This window comes from Polypterus senegalus, chromosome 5 (genome assembly GCF_016835505.1).
Source record: "Polypterus senegalus isolate Bchr_013 chromosome 5, ASM1683550v1, whole genome shotgun sequence".
Lineage (NCBI taxonomy): Eukaryota > Metazoa > Chordata > Cladistia > Polypteriformes > Polypteridae > Polypterus > Polypterus senegalus.
Window position 1 is genome coordinate 79,980,882 of NC_053158.1, and position 24,979 is coordinate 80,005,860.

At 37.3% G+C, this 24,979-nt stretch overlaps 1 protein-coding gene across 1 annotated transcript in view; it reads left to right on the forward strand.

Moving 5' to 3' along the window:
* Positions 1–224: 224 nt before the first annotated feature.
* Positions 225–24,979, forward strand: part of LOC120530397 — a 58,235-nt gene continuing 33,480 nt past the window's right edge. Inside the window, exons 1-7 of the mRNA XM_039754873.1 lie at positions 225–604; positions 7,045–9,276; positions 11,150–11,375; positions 12,131–12,261; positions 15,690–15,858; positions 18,548–18,684; positions 23,374–23,508. Coding sequence (XP_039610807.1) covers positions 526–604; positions 7,045–9,276; positions 11,150–11,375; positions 12,131–12,261; positions 15,690–15,858; positions 18,548–18,684; positions 23,374–23,508 — 3,109 coding nt within the window. The 5' untranslated portion in view covers positions 225–525. The remainder of the gene's footprint in view (positions 605–7,044; positions 9,277–11,149; positions 11,376–12,130; positions 12,262–15,689; positions 15,859–18,547; positions 18,685–23,373; positions 23,509–24,979) is intronic.

The following is a 24,979-nucleotide window of genomic DNA, read 5'->3' on the forward strand; positions in this document are numbered from 1 at the left end:
TGCTAAACTGCCGCCCAGTCTATAAACCGCCATAAGGTGGCAGATTAATGCCGCTTGAAAAGTGCTGTACGCCGGGTCGTCGACCTCAAGGAGTGCTGCATTTAAGCAGGATTATTCATCATAATAAAATGTAGTTGCCTGCGCGACTGCATTAAATATAAGTAAAATGTATGCCACGTTCTGATTTTATTGATAATAGTGAATAATGATGTCGTTGGAGTGCGCAGTGCTTTTGTCTCGTGACCCTTGTCCCTTAGTTTGTAGACAGATTTGGTGTATGTGAGTTTTGGACTGTGCGCACTTTTGGTGATTTTAGCAGATGTGACCGGAATACGTTTTTTTTTTCGTGTATCAGCCAATAACAGAAGGTGAAATCCGTCAGGCCCTGTTGACCCTCCCGGTGCCCTCACCCATATATAGTCGAGACGAGTACAGCAAGCCGGGACCGAAATAACGAATAGTGCGTAGTCTGTCCGTAGACTTAATCGCGGTTCTCAACGGCGTCTCACTGACCATTTCGGAAAGATGTTTTTGCTGCTGGGCTTATCTGTCATGGTGCGACTAGGAGTCGGCGGTATTCCTTCTTGCGAATTCTTCCTAAACAGTAAGTAGAATATTACAAAAATAATAAAAAGCATTATGGTCATAGCCAGATGCCATTTAAGCAAAAGAGAGTATAAAAGAAAAAAATGAAATGTAAACATTTAAGCTGCTATAAATGTTTGCTCTAAATAGATGATGTATACATTGGTGATAAAAGTACACCTTATTCATTGAAAAAAAAAATCCGTATTCCACATAAATGTTTGTAGATTGAATTTGGTTGGGATCATGTTCACATTTTTCCTTTAATATGATCAGATATAGGTAAATTAGCGATCTTGAACTGGCCCAAGTGTGTGTGTGTGTGTATTTTCGGGGTGAATGTGTTCGCCCAGCGATGGACTGGCACTCTGTCCCAGGGTTTATTCGTACCATGCGCCGTGTGCCGACTGGGATAGGCTGACTATAATGTTTTACCCGTTAACCACAAATAAGTTAATGTGTTAGTTTTTATCAGTGAAAATGCCAAGCAGTTAGCGAGAGTCTATTATTATTATTATTATTATTATTATTATTATTATTATTATTATTATTATTATTTTGTCACCTTTATCCAAGCTGATTTACATTTGACATACATTTAGTTACACCTGTTTTGCACAGTCGTGGCCAAAAGTTTTGAGAATGACACAAGTATTGGTTTTCACAATGTTTGATGCTTCAGTGTTTTTAGATCTTTTTGTCAGATGTTTCTATGGTATACTGAATTATAATTACAAGCATTTAATAAGTTTCAAAGGCTTAAGTTTATGCAAAGGGTCAATATTTGCAGTGTTGGCCCTTCAATTTTTCAAGACCTCAGTGATTCTCTCTGGCATGCTGTCAATCAACGTCTGGGCCAAATCCTGACTGATGGCACCCCATTCTTGCATAATCAATGCTTGGAGTTTGTCAGAATTTGTGTTTCTTTTGTTTGTCCACTTGCCTCTTGAGGATTGACCACAAGTTCTCAAAGGGATTAAGGAGTTTCCTGGTCATGGACCCAACATTTCGATGTTTTGATCCCCAAGCCACTTAGCTATCACTTTTGCCTTATGGCATGATCCATCATGCTGGAAAAGGCTTTGTTCATCACCAAACTGTTCTTGGATTGTAGGGAGAAGTTGGTCTCTGAGGATGTTTTGGTACTTTATTCCTTATTCATGGCTGTGTTTTTAGGTAAAATTGTGAGTGAGCCCACTCCCTTTGCCTGTAAGCAACCCCACACATGAATGGCCTTAGGATGCTTTACTGTTTGAGCACAGGCAGGTGCCTGTGACTTGCTTATGGTCATAAAGTAGGGGGATTTGCGCCCACAGATTCAGAGTTTGAAGTCCTGTAGACCTGAGCAACATATAATAAACTATTAGTTATTTATGAGGTGAATTAGAGATTAAATGATCCAAAGTGTTTTTTTTTTTATTCATACAAGTTGACCGATGTGGCCAACTAACTTTTTATGGTTTGTTTTATTGAATATGACTATCCATCCTCTAGCTTTACTTTGCTCACATCTTGAGACTGTCAAAAGTAAACATATGTATGTGCATACATATTATATATAATCTGTGAAATAAATAAGTAGCCACATATGCAAAGTCATCATTTGCTTAAAAGGGAAAATGAAGATATTAGAAGCTGTAACAAAGAATGCAATACTGCATTTCAAGGGTAAAAATCAGTTTGTAGAAGCCAAAACAATCACCCCTTCATTTTTAATCCTGATACATCTATTTAAGATCTGCAGAAGTCAAAGACTATAACCAGAATCTCATCTCATCACATTCACAAAGCAATCAAATTTATGATTCCAGGTGGTTAAAACAAGCATAAATTTTAATAGTAATGTTTAAAATGAACATTCTCACTGCACAGTAGTTCTTGCCACTGTTCTAGCTGTGAAATCATCTCTTGGTAGGAGTAAAGCTTTTAAGGTTCAATGTATCAAGGCACCATACAGTATATTTAAGGTGGCATGATGGTGCAGGAGATAACACCGTAGCGTCACAGCACTAAAGTCATGGATTCATATACTGTACTGGCCCAGTTTATTTACATTATGCAAATATGTCTTGGAGGTGTGCTGTGCTGCACCATGATGCTGAACACACTTAGCATGACTGATGACATTGATGTGTTGATGTATGTATTTATTATCCATGTTTACTATGCATTTTACTATTTTTGGAAAGTGAACTAGAGTTTACAAAGAGCGAATAAGTATTTCAGTTTGTTTTTTTGTCTCTTCAGTGTTCCAATTTGGCCATTCAACTATTTGCAGAACCTGTTGTGCAAAACTCGTCACGACAGTATGAATTGCAAAGAAATAATCATCCTGGAATGGGACAGAAGTCCTCCGCATTGCACAATCAAGCCCAGTTAAAAGTCACAGTTAACTGGGATAAGGGAGAAAGTCTTTTTGCAGATGTGTGTTTTTGTAGTATGATGACTCAGCAGATGGGTTATTTGTTCTTACATTTAATTTTAGGGTTTTTGGAAATCCTTTAGATTACCTCCTATAATGCCATTTAACAGAGACCACATTGCTACTCCATAAGACAGTCGGGACAAGTGTCTGATTTTAATGATGCAGTGGAGCAACTGGTTTCTTTGCGTTGGTCTGCTTATTCCTTTGTTTGTTCTAATACTCTTAATAATCATCACTCCGTTTTGAGAGTCAACAGTTTTTGAAAGTCTTAGGTTTTCTTTGACAACATTATCAGTGTATGGAGTTACCAGGAAGTCCTCTCTCTACTGCACAAGATTTTCAATCAGTATAGTTTTACTATAATTTATGATATATCTGCTAGATGTGTTGCAAATTAGGCCACTGATTTAACTGTAACATTTTTGTCTCTATAGAGTGTATGCATGGCGTATGCTGTGTATTCATTTACAGTGGAACCTCGGTTTACGAGTGTTTTGCAAGACGAGCTAAATTTTTTAATAAATTTTGACTTGATAAACGAGCGATGTCTTGCAATACGAGTAGTATGGATACACTTTGTCTGCTGAGCATCATGTGATCACAACTGAACTGATGGTTCTTCTCTCTCTCGCGCGTGCGTCTCTCTCCTTATTAGTCTAGCTCACGCGCAGCATGTCTCTCACTCTCTCTCCTTATCTCGCTCGCGGGCATGTCTCTCGCGTCTCTCTCTCTCTCTCTTCTTCTCTCTCTTCTCTTGAGGGCAATCGTCTCCTATTCTCCGTCTGAGTCTGTGTTCCTCACTCATATAGTCAACATCCGTACGAGCGTATACTGTTTACTACAGCATTGTGACTGTGTGTGTGTGTGTGTGCTGTGAAGTGCGAGTACAACTTCTTGCGCTCCAAAACACAAAGCTGAGTTTCAGTACTTTAACAACACCCGTTTTATTCAGCTTGAAACAGCAACAGCGATATTATTTATTGTAGCGGGATCTTTATAATGTTTCTTGTATCACCCATCGACGGCAGGCGCTTATAGCATGTCTGCGATCTTTTTGGATGCGCTTATACGGCGAACTGCTACAGCGCTGGGAGACTGTGATTGCTTTGGGACGCTCTTCCGTGTGTCATCCCGTTGATTGGAATCCCACAAGAGTTTAGAAACTCACTCACACCAGCCATGATTCTTTTTAAAGGTAAAGTTTAGGTTAATTTGTTTTATGTATTTTAACTTTTTGGGTTGTGGAACGAATCATCTGAGTTTACATTATTTCTTATGGGGAAATTCACTTTGATATACAAGTGCTGTGGATTGCGAGCACATTTCCGGAACAAATTATGCTTGCAAACCAAGGTTCCACTGTATTTTCCCATCCCACTTAGTCCAATTCAGCATTAGAGCTAGCTGGTACCTATGTCAGCGGGCCAGTGCACAAGATAAGAACCAAAACTGAACAAGGCAGCAGTCTATTACAAGGCACACTCATACATTCACCCACAGTTACCCATACATGGACCAAGTTTTGTGAACAATTAACCAAATATTGAAATCTTTGGGAAATGGGAGTAAAACAGAGTACTGGAGTACCCAGTTTATTAAAATATATATACAAACTATTATTAAACATCATTAATAAATTATAACATAACATGGATAGAAAACGGGTCATGTCATCCCTATCTGGAAAGGGAAGGGTAATTGCCTGTATTGCGGCAGGTTCCTGCTAGGGTCATCCTCAACAGGAGCCATGATCACTTGCTCACCTACCTGCAACCGGAGCAGTCTGTTTTTAGATCAAAGAAGTCTGCCATCGACCGCATCCTGGCACTGAGGGTTCTCATGGAGTGCAAACACGAATATTGGCAGAGTTTCTTTGCAGCCTTTGTCAATTTTTGTAAAGCGTTTGACTCAGTTGATCGAACTGCCCTGTGGGACATCCTGAGACTTCACGGGATCTCCTCAAAGTTGCTGGATATAATGACTGGCCTGAACACTGGTACTGTGAGTGTTATGCAGAGTAGAGGCAGAACCTCTGTGTTTTTCCTAGTTGATTCAGGGGTTCATCAGGGGTGTGCTTTTGCTCCTACTCTGTTCAGTGCTTGCATGGACTTGGTATTGGATAGGGTGGTAGGGGGGTGTTGCATCAGTTGGTGAAGAGAGATTCACTGATCTTGTCTTTGCCAATGTTGCTTTGATGTTTGCAAAGTCAATGGAGGTTCTGATCGACCTCTCTAGAGCCAGAGCGAGGAGTCTGTCTCTGTGCTTGCAAGTGTCCTGGATAAAAACCAAGATCCAGGCCTTTAATGACATCATGGGCACAGCCATCAGCAGTGTGTCTATCTGCAAAGAGAGTGTCAACCTAGTCAAGAGGTTTACTTACTTCATGTCTCTGGTGACTCTTCCTATGATGTCAGTAGACATTGGGGGAGCATGGAGGTCATGAGGTCACTGGAAAGGAGTGTGTGGTGCTCCCGATATCTTTGCAAAGGGATGAAGGTCCAAGTCTTTAGAGTCCTGGTGCTACCTGTTTTACTATATGGTTATGAGACATGGGTACTATCCAGTGACCTGAGATGAAGACTGGATTCCTTCATTACTGTGTCTCTTCGGAGAATCCTTGAGTATCACTGCTTTGACTTTGTGTCGAAGGAGCGGTTGCTCATGGAGTCCCGAATGAGGCACATTGTTTGCATTGTGAGGGGGCGTCAGTTACAGCACTATGGCCATGTGGTGCGATTCCCTGAGGGTGATCCGGCTGGACCAAGCTAAGGGGTTGTCCATGTAACACCTGGCTGTGGCAGATAGTCATTTCCAGAGGGTGGGACTGGACCACATGTTTGCCTGGGGGGTTGCCACCCAGGATCCAGAGCTGTTTTGTCATGCGGGGGGTCATGCACACATTCACACTCACACATGGCCAGTGTGAAATTACCTGCCAAACTTGTAGCAGAGCTACTTGAAATATATTACAATTTCTAGCAGTCCAGCAATATACTGTTATTGGGCAGATTTGGAGGGCGCAGGGACTGCTGGGAAGAAGACTGGTCAGATGGGCTCTTTAAAATGAACCAAAAAGATGGCAAGAGAATCACAATCATCTGAAGTTTCGTTTCTTCACACACTCTGTTGGATTACTATCTACCACTGCCTTGTATTACAATTTCATCTGGATGTATGTGCTGTCCAGTGCCAGTTTGTCAGTTTGAATTAGTCTTGGTTAGCTTTGTCTTTGTCTTTGTCTGGGGAGCACTCCCAATTACCTCCAGTCGTCATTCTGCAATGGGAACCTGGTAGGACAACGCTTTACATTTCTTTCAGAGGGTTGTTCACTGGGATTACATTGCACACATTCATGGACTCAACTGTGTTGAACTTTGTTGTCAGTGTTAGTGTGTTAGTTATTGTTTAAGTGTCATGTATATAGATAATTATCGCTGTCAGGGAACTGGAGAGGACCTTTGTCTAGGTTTTTGTTTTTATAATATTTTGTTTTTTCATTATTTAATTTAATATATTCATTATTATTTATCGGTTTATTGTACTGCGTACCAGTGTCTCTGTGAGTGAATGTGTACATGCTGGGTCAAGTCAGGGTGTGTTCCTGGGGTCCCTATAATAAACAAATAAATCACCAACCTTGGATTGCGTTAATCTTAACATCCTGTGACTGCTTCAAACTAACCAGCATGTCTTTGGGGATATGGGAGTAAATCAGTGTATCTATTAGATACTGCATATACAAAACAATATATATTTGTGGGAAAATACTTTATTCACAAGAGCATGGAGGTGAGAGCATATCCTTGTAGTGCTTAGCACAAGTTTAGGGCTAATTTCAGGTGGAACACCTAGCTATTGCAGGGCATACTCAAAAACTGCTCCATGTTAGGACGATTTGGAGTCACCAATTAACTTTACAGAAAAATACACCATTAATACCGTTCATTAGTTCATCCTTTTCATTTTCAGTTCTAGCTATGTTTTGTCATAAATTTAATTTAAAATGTAATACATTTTTGTTTTTGCTCTTTTAGGGCGAGTGTCTGGTGTTTTTCTCTATGATCGTCATACTCGCTATAATCTCACATTTGATGATGCAGCTGATGCCTGTGAGAAGGATTTTGGAGCTACAATGGCTGACCGCCATCAGTTGTATGCTGCTTATAAAGCAGGACTTGAAGAATGCCGTGCTGGGTGGATATTGGGAGCGGAAGTTGCTTATCCGAGGATAACACAAAATTGGAACTGTGGTCAGAATGAAACTGGCATTATTACCTATGGCATTAGGAAAAATCAATCTGAAACATGGGATGTTTTTTGTTATAAGGAAGATGATAACTGTACTGCATATGAAAGTATATATCTGCAATTTTTAAACCGGACCCATCTAACAGACTCACTTGATGAGAGCATTAAAGCCAAAAATGAGTTGGTCCAAAGATTTTTAACAGGAGAAGATTTGGACCATATCTCGGAAGATATAAGCCATTCAAACGGATCATATATTTTTTCTCCAATCAGCCAACATAAGCAAAGCCCTTCAATTTTTACAAACTCATTCATCCAAAAGAAAGATGTAATAATGCCTACTTCTTCCATTGCAGAAGAAGGTGACATTACTACCACAATTATGGAGATTCCTGAGAGTTCATCACAGGAACATCTGAATAACTCCTATAAAGAAGAGCATAAGGAGAGTAGCTTGGATGAAAACAGCACAAAACATGAAATCCTAACAACACTATCAGATTTGAATAGTTTGCCATCTAGATTTCTGTATATCAACCGTTTGTTTCCCTTGCCCAATGTGAAAATTCTAAAAGTAGTAGCACCTACTGAAACATCTACTTTAGAGGGCAAGCACACCCACATGAAACCTGAAAGCACAACACTTTCTGACTCTAGCTATGAATCTTCATGGAAGAGTACAGATCAGTCTGAAGTGACTAGATCTAACTTACCCTACAAATTGACTTCACCAACAGAAAAATCACTATTAAGCTTGTTATCGACACAGCATCCTAAGAAACATGTTGTTACAACTGTCACTCCTATATACCTTACATTGAAAGATCCAACACAAAGCAAATATTCTTTGAATACAGAAGAGCCTGTTATTAACTCAACAGAGACCACATCAGTGGTCAAAGTAAAAAATGTGACACTTACATCCTTCAAAAGGAATGACATTGATCATGGTAACTTACTTGTCTTGAAAGGAAGAAAAGAAAATAGCACTAGATCTGAGACAAAGACAAGCAAACATGCTTCCTTTAGCTTTACACCAAAGCCAGAACAATTTAGTAAAAATGGGTCCTATGTTGAAAATGATTCTTCGATAAGAAGGGAAAATGTGTCTCTTGTTTTCAACCAAAGCACAAATGCGAACAGAGCTTCCAGTTTTTTATTTACAGCAAGGGAGAAAACTACATTGCCTTATGTCTCAATTTTGCCATTCACTATTAGCAAAATGATTACTGATGCTGATGATAGTTTAATGACTGCTGAAAGTCTTAAGTCAGGTGATATAAGTAATTACACGGAATATGGGAAAACTAGGAGCAAAGATAATAGTATCCTGCACATTTTCTCTCGTAATAGGGATGTTGAACTGCCAATAATTAGTGACAGAGATAAGGCAGGGAAAAATGTGTCAACCTCTGAATCAATGGAAAGACATGATATGGGTTTTCCTGAAATTTCATTTTCCAGTCAAGAATTTTCATATTTAAAAGAGAATGCAAATTTGACTGGAAAAGACATAGAGAATAATGACATTGTTAAAGAAATCACAGCCACACCTCACCAGGTTTCTACTTTATCTTTGGATCCAACAATGCCTCCTCATGAGTCATCAGCTACTTTAAGGGTACCACTGGCAACCTGGTCAGAAAGAAACGGTAAAAAGAGCATGGACATACAGACTTACGCAGTAGATAGTTCCAATTTAAGTACTACCAGTATATATGAAACAAAGTCAACTCCATCCACTGATGTAAGCCCTAGTGCTAAAAGTGAAATGACTGCACTATTAGATAAGTTTAGTTCAACTCCACCCAATGACATACAAGTAACAGAAACTACTGAGCAGTGGAATAAATACAAATCCTCTCCAATCACATCTTCATCTTCAAGTTCACAACCGATATACAACCCCACTCAGGCTTTGAATTTAGGTTATGTTGCAAATGACGTATCTACTCAGATGAACATAAATTTGTCTAGTGTCTCCTCACACCTATCAAGTACTTCACATATGTTGCCAGGTGAGGATTCATTAATTTCTTTACATACTATTTCTTTAACTAAAGCAGTAGGAAGAAAATGAACATATTTATTTTACATTCTCACTTTGCATATGTTGTTGTCTCTTCTAATTTAGGACTGTGATAATTTTTGTATTGCACTGTCCAGTTCTCAATGTATAATCAGTCTGACATGCATCTCTTAACTGGTCCATTTCAGTATAATTCTGGGTACCAGTGTAGATAGACATGGAGATGGAGTGGTTATAACCTGTCATGATGTTAGGTACTCCTGTAAATTAAACCTGTAGTGCACAATAGAGAAAATATCGACATAAAGAACTGACAAGAGGCCAATACCGCTTTCTTAAACCAAAAAGTGGCAGTGTCTGAGGTACAGCTAGAACTGATGTAATCATACTGCCAATATAAAGGGAGCTGGCATCCTAGAAGTTAACATGAAGTTGTGGAGCATTAAAATACCTTCAGGGTTATGGAAATCAGGAACACTTTGGACCACATGTAGGAATTCTGAAAGACTGGTGGCTTTGTAGGTGCTGGTGTTTTACCTCAGAGCTGTTTTTGAGTGTTGGCTTGGAAGTAACCATGGAATAGGATTTAAATACTACCACATTTCAGGGGGAAAGTGAGCTGAAAGGTGGACAAGGCTCACTGGTAGGACAAAATAAAGCCTTTACCTAAAGATTGAGAGAAAGGAACGTGAAGAAAAAGAGTGAGTACTTTATCTTGATTTGGGGAGATGGAAGAGGGTCAAAGCTATTGCAGTAGACAGTCAGGGCAAGAATATCATCTGAATATAAAATAATAAACTTATGTTGTATAATACCTAATTGAAAGTAAGAGCAGAACGTGTAGTCATTATTTGTTCACTAAGTCTGGGTTTCTTTGCAAGTTCCTCCTGTAATTGTGTGTATTTTCTCTTCAATTTTATCACATATTCCAAAGACATCGATGCTTAGCTTATTAGCAACACTAAATTAGCCCAAGATGAGTTAGAATGGATTGTGTGTGTATCAGTGCACTCACTGCAATAGAAATACATCCTGGCCAGAGGTAGATCTTGTCTTTCGTCAACATTGTCAGCATTGGCGCCAACTTCATCCTTTCCTCTAAACACTACAACAATAACATTTATTTCTATAGCACATTTTCTTACAAAGAATGTAGCTCAAAAGTCCTTTACAAGATGTTAATGAAATAGAAGAAATGAAAAAATGAATTAGATAAGAATATTAATGAATTATTATACAAAAAGCAATAATGCACACTTACATACAATAGTTATATAATTAAAAGAATTATAGTCCTTAAATGTAGAATTGATTCTGCTACTCTGGTGATTAATAATATCAGGTGGCCAGGGTGGACAAAAAAAAAACATTGGAGAAATAAAAACCTAAATTCCAAGCAAAAGACCGCCCATCCCCCAGTGGCCATTCTACCTAACATAAGTGTTTCTAAGTAGTTATTTATGATTTTTTTTAGTTTTTATTTTAGAGGATTCAATGTAGTGGGTCTGATGGCAAGTTGGAATATCTGCTTTCATTCAAACATTCAAATATCAAAGGTGGCTGCACAGGACTTTGATCAGATTGTGGTGACACAGAATGGGAACATTTGATTTATTACAGAAAGATCTGTGTGCTTCTTTGTGTTTCACGACTATTAAACAGGAAAACAGTTTGTGAAATTTGATGTTTTAAGCACAATGTGAGTTTCTTAGACTTTGTTGGTTATACTGTACATTATTAATACATATTTGGTTTTCTGGAAGAGTATTAATCTAGCAAATGCTGAATTTCTTTGCTATAAAATAATAATAATAATATAATGCTTGCTTGTTTAATCAAGAAACCTTTGGCTTTTCTTACAGATGCATGTGGGAGTGTTTTGAGAGGTACAGAGGGGGAGTTTCAGAGCCCCGGATTTCCACAGTCTTACCTGAGTGATATGGAATGCACTTGGACGATTGAAGCTCCACTTGGTTCATTCATCACTCTAACTTTCCATTCTTTTGTACTAGAGGACCACAAAAGCTGCGAGTATGACTATGTCACTATCTACGATGGAGAAACTCCTGCAGGTCAAGAGCTGGGCAGGTGATAAATTAGAATGTTGGATTGTATCTATAATTAAGTACTATTGTTGAAAGTCTTGGAACTGTTAAACATCCCTAGTTTTTCTATAAGAATTTCTATAAGTATTTCTATCTTAGTTTAAGTGCAAAACATCATTATGTCTTAGTTCCTTTTTAGCAATTTATTATTACTGTTATTACTAAAAATCAAAACTGCTGTGATTCAAACATAATGATAATCATTTCTTAACTGTTTAACTGTGGTCAGGGTTTTTAGCTGAATTAATGACATCATGATACATGTTAGTAGTACTGTGTGCAGTTCTTGAATGGTTTGAATAAGCAGGCAAACTTAAGCAATGTTTTCCAACAACAACAGGCTTGTTGTCTCCCACCCTGCACTAATATGTTTTTTAGCAGATAGTTCAGTGATATGACTGCAAGTTCTTTTGTAAACACTCTTTTTTGTGGTTCTTCTTACAGATGTTTTTAATCATAGCCATCATCTCTAACATAAATTAGATTAATTACTTACATTAAATCATTAATGATTTGAATTGTTCAATGATTAATCTGAGATGAATAAGTGTCAGAATAAGGAGTTGTAAAGAAAGAGTGGCAAACAGATTCAGGGGAATGTGGATAACCTGCAGAGACAGTGATCAGTCATTGTATTAAATCGTGGAAATGTTAGGCAGTAGCTCTAACCACTATGCAACCCTGACATTCTTATTCTTACTTTTTTGTTCATTACTTTTGCGTCATAAAACCAAACAGGTTTTGCGGTTCAGAAGTGCCCTCACAAATCAGGACAAGGTCCAATTATCTAGCAGTTGTAATGAAATCAGATTCTTCTGTAGAGCTTGATGGGTTTTCAGCCAGGTTTACCACAACAAAAATACACAGTAGTAAGTATAATTTTAATAACTTTTCTGTTTATACTTTATTATTTTCAATGTTTTTTTATATGCTATTGGTACACTGAAGAGTATACATACCAATTTGTTACTTTTAATTTTTGAAGATATTTGTAAAATACTGCTATAAAACACATTATTATTCTCAAGATTATTCTCAAGCTTGATTTTCTAAAAAAAATTCCAATATTTAATCTAATCAATAACCAAGTGACTTGTATATGGCATTTTGAAGTAAATGTTAGTAGTTTGCAATCATAGTATACCATATATTCATTTTCCACCTGAAGTTGTGTTCTGAAGTGAAGCATTTTTTATAAGTTAAAAAAAAAATTCTAACTCTTTTTATGGTGTAAAATGGGCTTCAAAGTACACAAATCCCCAAGAAAATAAGAAAACAAAAGTCTTAAAACTTGCAAATCTTGTTATCAAGTGTTGATCTTCATCTTGGGCCTCAAATAACGCCATGTGTAGAATTCACATTAAAACACAGGTACAGACAAAAACAGAAATGTGTGTATGCACAAAAAATTCAAATGCATAAAACTGTGCATAAGCAAAGTTCCACACACTTCCCCTTTATAAACCCCAATCAACATGAACTTTGATGCACATGCAAGCGGGTACAACCCCACCCTGACCCCTCCTAGAATTTTGCATATTTGAATATGCAGATCAATATAACTAGCCCCTTCCATTCATTGGTTTGTTAAAATACAATGGTAAAACCATGTGTAAAAAATAAGACTTTCACCAAATGCAAAATGGTGGCCCTACTCAGTGAAGTGGAGGTGGGGAAAAATGTACTATTTGGTGGCATAGGCATTGGTATGAGCAACAAAAGAAAATTGATAGAGTGGCACTCAAAGGTTCAAGTTCAGAAAGTTGCACCGTGCCTAAAATAAAAAGAAGTGGTCAGATGTCAAAGTCAGTGTGTAAAGGTGAGTGTCGATGAGTGTCATCCGGAAGCGTATTAGGGCCACAGTGAAGAAAATAAAGGTCTATGTCAAGATTTTGACTTTAATCTTGAAATTTCCACTTTAATGGCATAATTTATTTTGTCATTAAAATCGATGTTTCATTTACAACTAAAGTAGCACATTAAATGCTTCATATTCTATGTGTTCTCCCACTTAGTCATTAATTGCTATGTGCTTCTTAAATGTGCCAACAGGAGTGTGCATGCAGTTATCTTCACACAGAATAAATTACATTCATGATATTACAGCTCTCTGAATGTTTTGGAATACTAAGATGTATAATTTATATCATTTTCATGATGAAATACATTAAAGCATGTATTAAACATGTGGGGGCATTGTGGTGCGGCGGTAGCAATGAGCTGATGCCCCATCCAGGGATTGTTTCTGGTTCCTTCTGGGACACATGTGACCCTGAATAGAATAATTTAGTGCAGCAGTACTGTCTCTGTCAAATGTACCAACTCACAATTCCTGTCCTTCTGGTTTCTTTCTCCATTTAACCAATCGCCACACAATAAGCGTCTGTAATAAATGTAAAGCCAGCTGTAAGCTTAGAATGCTGATTCTTCAAAACTTTTAAGGAACATTGAAAAATCTTTGTTATACATGTTTAAATATTCCATCCATCCATCCATCCAGTGTCACTACAGTCCCAGCAAGCATAGAGCGCAAGGCAGAAACAATCCCTGGAAGGGGTGCCAGCTCATTACTACTGCTGGACCACTGTGCCGCCAACATGTTTAATTATTAATAGTATACATTATTTAAATGAAGTTAACAATTTATCTGTAAAATGCAATATACATAATTTAATGCTTTTCATCATAATAATGATATCAAGTATACATCCTAGTATTCTAATAGCACACAGCTCCAAGATAGCTCTTAGAAATCTAAATCAAGAAGCCAATCATAATCATCTGTAAATACGCACTGCTGTTCTATTGAAATGAATTGAATTCTTCTGTTGTCATTGTATGGTACAATGAGATTCAATATCCAACTCCTTGTTTCCTGTAAAACAATAAAAATAAGAATAGTAATATGATAAAAAAAACAGTGAAAATGTACAATATGAAAGCATAAGTGCAATATACAAATAGAGCAGATAGGGCAAATGTTTCCTAAAGTGGCTCAGGTTGTGCAGTATTACAGTTTTACGTGCAGTCATGATGGCTTGACAAGAGATTCATACTCATATCAAATAATTTCACAGCTGCATTGCTTTATCAGACACATGGCACATTGTTGTGCATTGCATCATTTGTTACCTGCCATGGCAGAACATGACCGTTGATGAAACAGAACTGGAAAGACAAAAGAAGATAAATATGCAGCCTGAAGCTATAGAAAGACATATGACAACTTCCAGTTGGTGGTCTGCTTGTGCATAATGTCAAAGCTCCAACCATAATGGCTTCTGTGAGCAGAAAAGCAAACATGACACATATCTTTACTTCAAGAATAAATATAGTACCAAGAATCTGTGATAAAATGTATTACGTTCAGTTTATGGTTGTTGTCATAAACATGCCTCAGACAATTTGTAAGGCATAATTTCTTAAATTTAAATATCTACCACTTTAAAATGGATGTATTCCACAAGTTTTCAGACTTTTGTTTTCATGTTGGACTGGTCCCCTTTGAGCTCCATTTTAAAACACAAGAACAAGCATGGTATTTTTTTTTTAATTTATAAAAAATGCTTCACTATAGAGTACAATTTCATGTAGCAAATTAATATGCACCTTAATTTTAAAAGATTAATAAATGCTTTATATGCAAGATTATTTCATAGCCTGCACTAAAATGGGTATAAAATACAGTATTGATCTGTTTTGTCTAATTTATTTTGTCTTAATTTATACTATAAATCATACGTTTCACCACTCTGTGCACAGTAAAAACATAGCCAACCATTATGCCAAGCAGAGCAAAATGGCGATTTACATGGGTACATGAGGTGTATTTAAGGTTTACACAGATTAGTAGCATTAAAATAAATGTTAGAAATATCCTGGCTTTTCATGACTTTATCTTGTTATCCTTTTTAGTGTTGTCTAGCTTCCAGATGTGCTTTTATTGTGTATGCATTGAATTCACAAGTAAAAGATAACATTTGAATAATTATGTATTTCACATTTCTTTCTGATACTTACCAGAAAATATTTATGTCATCCACCACTGGAGACATTATGTAGGTAATTTAGTATTTTTACAAACCTGATGCTCTGACTTTGATATGTATAAATTGCCTTTCATTTTCAAGATATTTTTTAATGTTTTAAATTTCTATCTGTGCTTGTCTTTTAGTATTGCCATACATACTTGTGAGAAGCACACTTTTATGCAACTTTAAATTTTGATTCATTTTTGCATATTTGGAAACTCAGAAAGTTGTCACTGAGGCTGAACTTTTTGTGAATCCTGTTTCAGTTTCCACAAGCTACATCAGCCTGCGTAAAGGTGGAAACCTCCTGGAGGGAGTGATTGAGCTTGAATACAATGGCCAGCGTGGTGGAATCTGCTCAAAAGGATGGGATGACAAGGCTGCAACAGTTGCATGTCACCAGCTGGGATTCACTGGACCGGCTTTGGCTACCAGGTTTCAGAAGCAGACAGGCTCCATGTTAATATGGGCAGCTATCTGACACAGGCAATTCTGTAACTTATCCAGAAATGTTATCACTAATGTGTGTATCTTAACACTGAAGGTGAACTGATAACAAAATAGTGTGAAGGATCTTTATGTTAGGTTTTAGATATAGCATTTACAAAAAGTGTGTGGGATCATCTTAGAAAAATACCTTAGCATGATGTTTGCAGAAGGTAGAATGTATTTTTGGTACCTAGCAATACTTGATTTTTTTATATAGCTCCTTTCAAATTTTTATTTGGCTCAGAATACCAAACTCCGCCACTGGTTGCCAAAAAGTGAAACATTTACTAAATAGGCCAAACTAAAAATATAAATTGAATACCAAAAAATGGATGCTAGTAGATAAAGGGAAAACTGAAACTTGTTTGGTGTGAAACCTGGAGACACTACCACCGTGTTTTACAGTTCTTTTGGAGAACTTACATTACAAATAAAGGCAAAAAGTATGGCGTTATTTCAGTGCCACTATTCTGAGCACACGTAAAAAAATATTGAGCGCACGTAAAAAAAGATTGCAAGTGTTGCATTTTGAAGAGAAATTTATTTTGAGCGTACAAAAGCTGAATTTGAGTGAACAAAATTCATTGCTGCGTGCAAAAAATGTATTTCAGTGTTTGCGCTTATCCATATACACACACACAATAGCACCCCCTCTCGCTCAGTTTTTTCATTTGCGCTTGCTCGCAATGTGTTGCTTGCGCCACAACATTCTCTGCTGCGAGCCAACTCTCTGTACACCGTTATAAGTGTGCCACAAAACCAACCAATCACAGACTTGGTTTCAAAAATTCTGATTGGCTCTTACGGTCTCCAATCAGCTCGCTAGCTGCTGCATTCCGGAAACAGTCAGTTGGCATGGTTGTATAATGCAACTACATTATACTACACCAACGATAGTCTTAACAAATAATATATTTTAAAATAAAATAATTAAAGATATTATCCGCAAATTGGGGTTTAATTGAGTTTAGCTGGATTTAGCTACATTTCGGACTGTTTCTTTTTTTACGTGCGCTCAATATTTTTTTACGTGTGCTCAGAATAGTGGCACTGAAATAACGCCATAAAAAAGGAAGGTGGCCTGGAGATTCACTCAGGTCTCCATTTATTGCGGAGGTATTCCGAATAAAATTAACGCTTTAGAGCATCAGGATTTCTATCCTTGATGTTGTTAGTTGTGTCTCCCAGGTAATCAGAAAAGTGATGTGAGGATCAGGAAGCAGTTTTATATGTATAATTACAGATCTTATTGATCTTGGTCATGGATTTATTTTGGGTTTGGTTTCCTTATTTCTAATACATTTTCAGTAGAGATTGTTCTCCCTACCAGAAAGCATCCATGACATTTTAACAAACCCATAGCTCTGCAAAATCATGTACTGTTTGTATCTTGTCCATCAGAAGTGTTTGGTGGAGGAATGAAAATATTGGTTTGGAAAACAAGAATTATAATCTCGCAGTAAAGCAGGGAATCCTGCTTCATACTACATTGTTATTAGAATGAAGAGGGTCAAGATGAGAAAGACTTCAGTACAGGGAAAGGCAAAACATCTTTAGACGGCTTGGTCAACTGTGGCCTACTTACTACCGAAATTCAAAATATCAGTTGTTAAAAAAAAATATTTACTCAGAATTATTTAAAAATTGGGGCTTGTCTGTTTATATTGTATGTAGATGTCAAACATTGCTCTTGCAGGAATTGTAGAATCCCCTTTAAAAATAGATGTTCCGTTTCAGGACTAGCTGTTCTCCATGTTTCAAGCACTATTGGTAACACTATATGATCAGCAGTTTGGATAGGTTCCATATGTAGATAGATGCAATGTATGATAGACTGGGTAAAGATAATTTGTAATGTAATCGTTCGTAAAAATACTGTAATCATTTAGTTCATGGGTAAAGGCAAAATTATATTCTAAGCCAAATGCCAATCTAGATTGAGGGATATCTATTCAAGTTAGAAAAAGAAATTCCCGTAGAAATTATTCAAATATTCCCAAAAACATGGGGATTTCGTAACATATGTCTGGCTTACCAGCTATTTTGGTTCATCCAATACTTGGCATCAAACCTTGTACTTTTGCTCATAGCTCAGCTGCAGAACAGACAAACATGTTATATTACCTTGTGTGGCTCTAGCAGATTGACTATAGGTTATCTGTTGACCTCATTGACCTATAAGAGTTATACACTTGTTAGTGTTACAATATGCAGAATTAATATCCATAAATTATTTTTCTGAGTCCTTGTAATTGATTAAAGGTTTGTGGGAAGCCTGCATTAGCATTGATCCCTGGAACAATGAATACAAGGTAGACTTAAACCCTAGACAGGATGCCATTTCATTGCAGGGCATTCTCAAACACATACCCATATTGGCTCATATTGAAGAAGTTTAGATACTTTGAGATTTGGGAGCAACCTACAGTATCCAGGGGCAAATCCATACTTGAGGAGAACATGCAGACAGTGAGTGACAAGGCCAGGGGAATGATTCACAGCTGCTAGTATCAAGCTAATCCTGTTGAACTTAAATAAAGCAGACACTTTAGGAGGATTTCATTACTCAGTATTATTTAATTTCAAATAAGACAACCAAGGACAGGCACTTAAAATTAAACCTGCTGTTTTGCAGAATTAAAACGAATAATGAGTCTCCTGTGATTATTTCATACGTGAAGTGTAAAGGACATGAGAAATCACTGGGTGATTGTGAGAATAGAAGAGGATCCAAATGTAGCACAAAAGAGAGAGCAGCTGTCCACTGCCAAGGTATGTAGCTAAAACTATTAATATATTTTAGCTTAAGAAAAATAGAATTTGCACATTCTTCAAACACAGATATCTAAATGCAGCTTTTTTGTGGTTCTAGAGGACACTAACAAATGAACACTGTCTATTCTTGCTATTTTGTCTTCTTTTATTGTCTAGTATTGGTAGCCAAACCATATTCCGGCACTACTACCGTGTTTCCCCGAGACTGGGTCTTATATTAATTTTTGCTCCAAAAGATGAACTAAGGCTTATTTTCAGGGGATATCTTATATTTATTCATGTACAACAATATGCATTTATCCAAATACAGTCATGGCATCTTCTTCTGGAATATTGTCATAACTCTCCACATTCAAACCCTGAATTCCAGCCTGAATTTCTTGCTACTCCAGCCGCCTTTAGGTTCCTCCAGGATCGATGTGCTTGCTTCAATGTTTCATGAATGGTTTGACATGGTGAAGCAAAATGGCGACATACAAATGTATTCGTGTTGCTTTGATATTCAAGTGTGGCATATTCCCCAAAGTAATGACACAATATATATATTAAAAGTCTCACATACCATCTTCTGTGCTGTCTTTTTTTTTTTGCACCTTCACAATATAATCAGAATGTATAGCGGCGTATTTGAGCCACAGAAAAAAAAAACATAATGAAAATGTCTATTTTGTGATTAAAGTGGAAATTTCAGCTTTAAACTCGAAATGTCCACTTTAACCTCATAGTTTACTTTATCATTAAGGCAGACCGTCATAAATGCCATCTTAAAACCGATCCAGTTGTTAAATCGCTACACGCTTCAGGGGCTCCCTCCTGACCTGACAGCAGCGTCAAGCAGCATCGCCACACAGAACACATTAAATGTATAATATTCCAGCTCTCTGCACATTTAGAATTCTTAGATTTATACTTGATATCACTTTCATGATGAAATGCATTAAAATACCTGTGTTGGCTGGGATTGGCTCCAGCAGACCCCCGTGACCCTGTATTCGGATTCAGCAGGTTAGAAAATGGATGGATGGATGTATGTTACATTTTACAGATAGGCCTAAATCGTTAACTTTGTTTAAATAATGAATACTTTTAATAGTTAACACATACAGTATGGGGTGGCATTGTGGCAGAGTGGTAGCGATGCTGTCTCGCAAGGAGTCACGTCCCCTGTGATCCCTGCCTGGAGTTTGCATGTTTCCCTGGTTGGTTTCCACAGTGAGCTCAGTTTTCCATTCAAAGACATGAAGGTTTGGGGATTTGGTGAAGCTACAATGCCATTAGTGTATGTGTGTGCTTGTGTTCACTTTGCAATGAGCTGATGCCCCGTCCAGGGATTTTGTTTCTGTCTTGTGCCGATGCTTGCTGGAATAGGCACATCCCCGAATTGATGGATGTAATCATTAAACATCCTTTTTAGAGATATTATGGCAGGGTGTCTTTGGAATTTAATGGATGTTTCGGGCACACGCGTTGCATCGTGTGAAGTATAAACCTGGCCTTAGGCGCCTTACTTTTCAGCTGATGATCTTGACTAGGGTTTATATTTGGGGTAGGGCGTATATTACAGAGCAGCCTGAAAATCATGCTAGGGCTTATTTTCGGAGTAGGTCTTATTTTCGGGGAAACATGGTAGATGCCTCGATAAGGTACCAGCCCTTTGAAGCTCATATTCAGTCAAATATTAACAATTTACTCTTATAGGGTTAAGTTAGAGTCTCCTATTAAAAGGACATGCATGCTTTTGAAATGTGAGAAGAAAAGTGGAACACTCAAAGTCATATTCAAAGAGAATGTGTAATTGTGTTTAAGGACTTGACTGGGAGTGAATTCAAACCCAATCTTGTAACCTATGCAGGAGCAGTGCTAACTACTACATCTCCTAAGAAACATACCGAGTTTTAAAATTAAAACTGCATAAGAAATATTTTCATAATAACCGTTTTACTGCTTTAAAAGTAAATAAGCTTGTTGTAATCCTTGATTTATACATAATTGCGCCACACACACATTTAGCCATTGTATAACCTGCTGTAGACAATCACAAAAGAGAGTGCTGGGTGTTTGTGAAGGGTAATGCTCAGAACAATTACAGCAATGGGACCATTTGTGAAAGGGAGTGAAAATGGTAACTGGGAAGCTATACTTTGAGTTATTAAGGAGCATGCGTTCAAAAAGACTTACCCTTTGGCAACCTGAAAGTAGATTTGTGAAGGAATCAGTTTGGGTATTCTCTATTTAGGATTACATGGGCTCTGCTGGTCATTAAGGTGAACAGGTAGCCTTGTTAACTGGTTGCCACAGGCCTTGTGACTGCTGAAGTGACTGTTCTTTAATAAAATGGAACAACAGCTGTCTGGGCCCAGAGGAATAATAGCCAGCATTGTAAAGAAGAAGCAGAACACAAAAAATTTTTGGATGTGTTTACAGGTGAGAACAAGTATAAGAAATGCTTTCATGTAGCTAGAGTGTGTGGGTAGTCTTTACAGAGAAGCAAATTCTTTTTGTTTAGTCTTTTGGCACTAATTTTTGCCTATGAAGCCAAGATTTTTATGTGTTTTGTTGCTTGGCTCTAGTTTTTCCAAGGTACTTTTGTGATAGAGTATTGAGTTTTGGTTACTCTAATTAATCTGATAATGTACCTTTTCGACAATATTAACTTTAAATTCAGTAATCAAAGGTGACAGTGGTCTTCATCTTCATTTTATCTTCCCAAGTAATATATGGAATTGTAAGAGAGATTAGTAGATTTATTAACTCTTGTGTTCACATATAAAAGTTGTATATAACCAGCTTTTGTTTTTGCTGTTGTGCATCGGGTTTCTATAGCAATAGGAGGGCCCCAAGGGAGGCATTGATGAGGCTTGCTACTGTTTTGATATAATTCATGTAGTGCTAGTTCCCCCCAAAAGCCTCTGTGTTCATTTGACTACTCTTCCTCCAGATACTTTTTAATCCACTTGATTATGACTTTGGTGTTGACCGTATAGATTACCTGGAGGAGACAGATCAGACAGTAGTTCCAGAGTTTGTTTTTCTCACCCTTATTATGGATAAAGATCGTTGTCAAAATTCCTTATTGCTCCAGTATCTCTACTATGTTGATACATCTTGTAAAGACACAGGTCAGCGAGGAGTTAATGATGGTGTTACCATCCTTCGGGATATTGGTGACAATCCTATCTGGTTGTGATACTATAATGTTCTTCTTTAGAGGTGCAATGGATTGCCTGACATCTGACTGCAGTACTGGAGGGATTTCTTCCAGATTGTTCATCCATTAAATGAAGATAGGGTTGGTGCTAGCAAACATAGGGGTGAAAAACGTCTGTACCATCCTCTTAATGGTTGGCCTCAAATCAATGTTATAGATACCGCAACTATGATCTGCCCTTCAAGGAAAAAGAAAGCAATGCCAATTTTGTTCTTAAATTCTATTGTATTAGCCTTCATTTTTTAACCCTGTTTTTTAATTATGTGGTTACACAGAGGCAGGCTTATTGGTTTCAAATTAGGAAATGTCCTGTCATTCTGCAGTGGGGCAGACACTTACAAAGACATCTACATTTAATCCATGCTAAACTAGTGTAGCATCAACACATCAGCCTGATTTATGTGTCTGTAAGAAACTGAAATACCAGGATAAAACTCACAGGCATTGATTCCCTTGACGTTTGAGACAAGAACACTGATCACTTTGACAACATACATCTATATATATAATTCACTTAGGCAAGACACCCATGGAAAACCCGGCGTGGATTCACTAAGCCGCCGACAAGTAAGACACCTATGGCACACACAGGAAGGAGCTACGCCAACCAACTCCAAGAAGTAAGCAGTCTTTAAAAACCGAGTTTTCGGTTACAACGCACGACCGCGTGCACCATAGCAAACTGTTTTACACGCAACATAAAGCAATTTGCATCCGCGACAAACATGTAGATGCTCCTGCAGGAACACGGAAAGTCTACGTGAGTCACAGGTGCATCTGGACTGTGCAAAGATGACAACGACTCAAGTGACAAGTTGGAGGTGGGCAAATGAGCGATGGCGGTCCTCCAGTTTTCAGTCACGGATGATTGTGTGTTGGTTCGTTCCATGCATTGTTAAAATGTTGCTTTTCTTGCTGATTTATTACATTACCGGTTTTTCAAATGCTAATTTTCTCCCTGTGCTTAAAAATCATTAAAAAACCGGCCTGTTTATGCGCCGTATGGTACGATGCGGGTTGGCTAGTTTTAGATAATGCAGCCCAACATGTGTCTATGGCTATGTACGTGAATGTGCTATTTGTGGGCCTAACATCCTTACCAGGTTTGGTGTCTGCTATGGTCAGATGCTGCCAGAGTGGGCTTTGATTTTTCTATTATCTTTTAGGAAGATAATGGGTTAAAAAAATTGGATGCGTTAAAAAAACACAGATCTTTAAGACTAGAATTCAACATCCATGTCTGGCTCATGTAAATGTATTGTTTATGAAATGTTATTCCTCGACAAACAATATATCAAAAAGTATTATTGTAGTAAATAGTTGTATTTGTACTTTCCCATATAGTGTCATAAGTTATTATTCGTTTCATAATTTCAAGTAAGTAACACATTTCTTTTCTTGATATTTTGTTATTTGTCATGTAATAATTTATTGACAGCTTTAAATTTTTTTATATTTTTCTTTCTTTTTCTTTTTAGTACTTAAATCCTGCTCTTCCCTTAAAAATGCTGGAGTAGTTGAGTCTGGAGTATATCTTATTGATCCAGATGGTGAAGAGTTTGGAGTGGACCCATTCTCTGTACATTGCGACATGGATTCTTATCCTGAAGTAGGTCAGTTCACATTGTAAAAACAGCTGTTGATTCCCACAACACAAAGTTAGAGAAAAAGACCCTCTCAGAACAAGTGTACACAAACACTAAAAAGAATTAAACTTAAAAGGTTCCTGCAATGAAGCATACTGTTTGCAGAATTAAAAGAATTAGAAAGTCTATCATTTATCTCAAGGCACAAAAATGTCAGGAAGTACACGTGATTTCATTATTTCACTGTCCTAGTGTTTTCAATTCTAACGCATGTCATTTTTTTCCCAATTAAGAAAGATTTTCTTAAATTTTAGTTTAACATGTTGTACTCTATTATACATGTTTAGTGTTTTTGTTAGATTTCTTTTATCTTTGTAATAAAAATAATAATTTTAATAACAAGTAACAGGAAGCCAAAGTCTGTAACAGTAGTATGAGTTACAAGGTAGGAGCTAAGTCTGCTTAGTACTCAATGAAGGATGCACTCATGCACACACTGATAGCAGGTCAATTTAGAAAACCAGTTTACCTGACATACATTATGGTTTTTTGAGATGTGGTGGGAAACTGGAGAATTTAAAAACAGTACACTCAGAGTGGAAGAGATTTGTAATATAAACAAAATTAAATTGAACCTATTTGTTGTAACTATAGGGTGGCAAGGTGGCGCAGTGGTAGCTCTGCTGCCTCCCAGTAAGGAGGCCTGGGTTCACTTCCCGGGTCCTCCCTGCGTGGAGTTTGCATGTTCTCCCCGTGTCTGTGATGGTTTCTTCCAGGTGCTCCGGTTTCCTCCCACAGTCCAAAGACATGCAAGTTAGGTGTATTGGTGTGTGTGTGCCCTGCGGTGGGCTGACACTCTGCATGGGGTTTGTTCCTGCTTTGCTGGGATGTGATTGGCTCCAGCAGACCCCCATGACCCTGTGTTAGGATATAGCGGGTTGGATGATGGATGGCTGGCTGTTGTAACTATGTAACAGTACCTGTAACTACTGCACCACTCTGCCGACTTCTTCTTTTTCATTTATTAAGTTAAAATCATTCTCTCTTACACTTTCTATTTTTAAAATTACAGTATTGTAGACATCTATAAAGATTAATTTATTTATTCATTTTCAAAAACTGCTAATTTAAATACAAGATCATGGAACATTGACAAGTATTCAAAAAGAAAATGTAAAATAATGTTCAATAAAAACACAAAAAACAAATGCTTATGTATATCCACACGTTTTCCTTCAAATTAGGTTTTTCAAGTTCATAATAGTAAAAATGCAACATTATAATTATTTTTTTAATACTAAGTAACTTTATGAAACTATGTAAGTAAAACTGTTTTTTACTTATCTATTTCTTTTTTACTTCACAAACGTTTTAGATACACGCTTTTTCCGTCAATTTTCTGACCTAGCTTATTCAAATACAGGGTCATAGGTAGCTAGAGGCCATGCCTGCAGTATTGTGCACAAAGTAGATACAAACTCTGGATGGGGCTCAATTC